Raw genomic sequence first — 4,435 nt, 5'->3', positions numbered from 1 at the left:
ACATGTACGTACACATGTATGCGGAGATATAGTACACTTACGTTTCTTTAAAGGAGGAAATTTTACATTTATTGTACTTGGCAGTTGGCATGCATTCGGCTGTAAAGCCCCATATGTCCAAAGATGCCACTAGTAAAGTATACTTTTGAGAATTTACTTAAATAGCCCGTCGAATTCAATATTTACTAATGGATATACATACATTATATATTATATATGCACCCCATAACATCTTTATTCTAATCTATATTTATGTTCTTAAAGTATGAAAATTCAAAAGATTTGTGAAGTTTATGCCTCGTTTCATGATAGGTAGAACCACTAGTATTATATGCTTTTCAAAATACCGGTTTGTGATTAATGGAGCTATAAGAAAATGTTTTTCAAGGAAAATTATTTTCAATCAACAATGGAAAATAGCTTCACATTTATGGAAGAAAATCACTTTCTTTACAATTATCTTTAACTTTGGATTTCATATCACTTGCTCAACCCAATATGCTAACATTATTATTCAACCTTTTCATCAATATGCAATTCTATAAGCTAATATTATTATTAAGGCCAAACATGTTGTATGAAAAAAGAAATTACTTATTAACCAAACATCAAACAATACTTTTAACGGAAAACATTTTCAATGACTTCTATATAGCCAAATACTCTAATTTGTGGTTATGTATATGATTCGTAGCAGATTCGATGTGGGGTTCAGCCACGACAACTCAAATCAGACTGTGCATTAACCAAAAGCAGTTAAGTTCGATTCTCAAATCACACCCTAAATCCAACTTGAAGCAAAATTGGATGTTCATAGAATTAAAATATCCTAAAAAAATAAGTAAACACAAGCAAATTCCAAAACTGGATAGTAATCTTCAAAATCTCTATTGCTGCAATAATTGCTTAAGCCAACCTGAAAGTACAAATGAAAATCAACTTAAACTTTGTAACCCCTGCTCTTTCTTCTTCCACGTGCCCTCTCAAACTTTCTTCCCTTTGAACGCACATATGGTTTGGTGTGGCTGTGTGGAACACCAGGTGCTGGACCAAAGTGCTTCACTGCTTCACGAGCATTCTTAGGACCTCTGAGGAGAAGCTGCACATTCACATACTAATATTAACACAAGACTTCGTATATTGACATTGAAGTCATTTCAGTAATCATGAGGAGACAGTGATGACTCTTCATTTTTAGAAGAAACACAAGAACGTATATCCATTTGCCATGTATGACAGGAGACACGAAACAAGCCGAAGTAGTTGGCTTGGTGTTTTCTTATACTTCCTCTTCCAACGTGGAAAGCATGGATAATATAATGCATTTGTAGCCACCAAGCATAAAATCAAACTTGCACAATTTAAGCATATATAACATGCACGCAACAAAGTATACCATGCATTTTATGAGTAGCATGAATTTTCACAATCAACAACCAACCATATTAAGTTCAAAAATTGAATGCTTGCACGGCCTTCTACAGTTCTACTCTGTAAGCACCTTATTAGGGCAAATTTAATTTACATCTTTGTTGCATCTGAAAAGCATTAAAAATAATTCTGCTGGTAAACTTTTAAATGCAATTAACAGTTTTAGTATTAAGTGACATAGCAAATTATTTAGAATCAAAGCGACACTTGACCAATTCAAAAATCAAATGAATACAAAAGAAAATTGTTTTGAGAGCACATCACATGTCTTTCTCTGTCACATGGATTTTCAAAACCAGCACTTACTCCAGTATGTAATGTAAATTGGAAATCCTGATGCTTGGGTAATACAATGGTCAAGTTGCAACACGCACATACAGCTTTTTTAAGTTTCAACTTTGTTAGCCCCATTTTTTGGCAATTTTAACCAACGGAATTTACTATATCTGAACAAAAGAAGTGTTCTTCTTGATGCCTAAGTAATTCATGCAAACGCTTCTATATCAAGTCACATGAAATAGGCAATCTTATAGAATCAAGATGAACATTCTCCATCTTCAAAATGAATATCTTTTTGAATAACTATTACTATATAAAACTAATTTGAGACATTCTCAGGCCTAATGAAATCAAGATAAGCTCGTCGGAAACTCTTAATAGACCCAATATCTTATAATGTGAAAAGTGCCAGTCACATCTAAAGAAACGGGAAACAAACCAAATATAATTCAGAACTCACTTTTTTTTACAAGTCATACACAACCCAGATTGATGCAATATAGCACCGCTCACGCTCGAAATTAAATTAATGAAGTCAAACAGTTGCATTAACCTTATTCCTTAAAATAAAGCAACTGTTTGCATTGGATAACATTTCTCCTTGTCCTGAATATTTCATGGGGAAAGCCTTCCCAAAGTTTGTCTCCCAAAAGAGAGAAATAAATTGAAAAGTAAGAAAGATGTTATCCTATAACATTGGAGCGCAACTCCATGGATTCAACTAGGAAAAGGCTCAAGCAGATAGGATTCTTTTCAGTTTTCTCTATGCACAGATAAAATCTTTGGAATCATAACAAGATTCCCAAGAAGAACTATGTGCAATAAGCAACGTAGTTATATTGACCAATCTAAGGCTACTATAGTGCATCAATATCTGAAAACTAGTAGTGACATCAAAACTTATAACGTAACCAACTTTCCTAGGTTATAACTGAAACTTGATAGAAAATTACAATCAGAAGATAAAAGAGCAATAAGCTTAAGATTCAATACCGTGTTCTGACCAAGTGGGGCCCTAAGAGCAAGCTGATCAAATGTCAAACACTCTCCACCGGCCTTCTCAATCCTTGCCCTTGCAGTTTTTGTGAACTTTAAAGCACACACCTTCAGTGTCGGAACATCATAAGCCCTAACGTCATCCGTAATGGTACCGACAATGACAGCAATCTTATCCTCCTAAAACATAACATCAAAAAAAGGATCAACTTCAGTCCATAAAATGAATTTGAACGCCAACACATACACGCAAAAAGGAGAAGAAATGCACCTTTCCTTTGGCATAAGATATCAACCTCGAAAGGGAAAGGGGTGGTTTGTTGGTCTTGCTCATAAATAGCCGCTTAAGAATCACAGCATTGAACTTGCTTCCGGTCCTCCGCACCAAAAATCGGTAAAGCTATTAACATACAACAAAATCCACTAGTCAAACATTTGACAAGATTTGAGGGGAAAAAACAATAGAGAAAGTTAGAGGGATCAAACCTTGACAAGGAGTTTCAAGTAAACATCGTCAGACTTAGGCGCTGTGCGCTTCGTCTTCTTGCTCTTACCTCCCGCTTTCAGATCTATCCCCTGCTCACCAAAAAAAACATTGGTTCTTTTTGTAAATAACAGAAAATTGATTCTTACTTCTTAACCTACTATCATGAGAAGAAAATAAGAAGATACATGTAGTAAGTAAACACAATATGATAATCCGATTGACTACAAGTGTGGTTTACCATTTAAAATTTTGCAAACATGTATTGGGTTTGGTCTAATTAGAAAGAGAGGAAAGAATATCTAACCATTTGATTCCGTCAGAGAACGCCAACGGGAGGAGGTCGCTGCTGGAGAAAGATATGGCCGAGTAGCAAGATAGCAGCTTAGGGTTTGACAGGAATTTAAACAAGAAGCTGATCTCAATTTGGGCTTTTTCTTTTTCTTTTTCTTTTTCTTTTGCTTTTTCATACAGCCCATTATGAGGAATTTGGGCTTAAAGCCCAGGTCGCCGATTAGGTGAGTCTTATAAATTAGAGTAACTACACAATCTGCCTATCAAGCCTAAAGCAGAGGGTGTTTGGATTGACTTTTAAAAAGTAGCTTTTAAGCTAAAAGCTAAAAGCCAAAAGTTGTTAATATTTAACTTTTGACTTTTGGCTTATTTTTGTACTTTTCATACCTAAAAGTAAGTACTTTTCACTCATCACCCGGAGCTGTACTTTGGTCGATGTCAGGTCCTCTTTGGTGGCATCCCTCTCCGAGGCTAGGAGATCCATTTTGCCCCTCAACTCCTCAAATGAAGCTTTGACCTCATCCATTTCGGACCTACGCTGGTCGATCAGGGTTATCTTCTCCTAGACCTGCGTGGTTGCGGCGTTAGCATATACGTTTAACCTCTCGCTATAGATCTCAAACACTCTTACCTTATCAACTAGATTGGTGTGTTCCTGCTGAGCCTCGTTGAAGATGTTTGGGCCATCTACCTCGTTCATCTTTACTTGGTCCTCTTCGGTGACCAAAGATCATAGATAGGTGGCCACACCGACTGGCCCGGATAGCATCCTAGTATCCGCCGGTACTGTGAACATGGCCGCCTTCTTCCGGTCAGGATCCACACTAGGGGTGGGAAACCGCTTCTCGAGCTTTGGGCTCAAACTCGACCCACCTGACCTAGTCAGCGCATCCCTTTTGGGATCTCCAGATGGCCAAAACCGGAGTAGTCCTCCAGCTCGCTAACATCTAC

The 4,435-nt window shown here is 36.9% G+C and overlaps 1 protein-coding gene across 1 annotated transcript; it reads right to left on the bottom strand.

Annotated features, from left to right (window-relative positions):
* Positions 1 to 742: 742 nt before the first annotated feature.
* LOC104116343 (large ribosomal subunit protein eL18y-like) lies at positions 743 to 3,631 on the bottom strand. Its single transcript, XM_009627180.4, has 5 exons — positions 3,498 to 3,631; positions 3,193 to 3,282; positions 2,978 to 3,106; positions 2,704 to 2,886; positions 743 to 1,099 (listed from the first exon to the last, which is right to left on the bottom strand). Exons 1-5 carry the CDS (start codon positions 3,498 to 3,500, stop codon positions 941 to 943), a joined length of 564 nt encoding a protein of 187 aa, XP_009625475.1. The 5' UTR covers positions 3,501 to 3,631; the 3' UTR covers positions 743 to 940.
* Between the last annotated feature and the right edge of the window lie 804 nt (positions 3,632 to 4,435).

The sequence above is a fragment of the Nicotiana tomentosiformis genome, chromosome 12, assembly GCF_000390325.3.
Source record: "Nicotiana tomentosiformis chromosome 12, ASM39032v3, whole genome shotgun sequence".
Classification (NCBI taxonomy): domain Eukaryota; kingdom Viridiplantae; phylum Streptophyta; class Magnoliopsida; order Solanales; family Solanaceae; genus Nicotiana; species Nicotiana tomentosiformis.
Note: the sequence above shows the minus strand (reverse complement) of the source record. Positions and strands in the feature narration are given on the sequence as shown.

Bases quoted from the DNA above. Each gene is read 5' to 3' on its own strand.
- LOC104116343 (XM_009627180.4), bottom strand. The intron at 3,107-3,192 runs GTTTGATCCCTC...GTATGTTAATAG, and splicing joins ACTTGAAACTCCTTGTCAAG to CTTTACCGATTTTTGGTGCG. The intron at 2,887-2,977 runs GTGCATTTCTTC...GTTATGTTTTAG, and splicing joins TATCTTATGCCAAAGGAAAG to GAGGATAAGATTGCTGTCAT.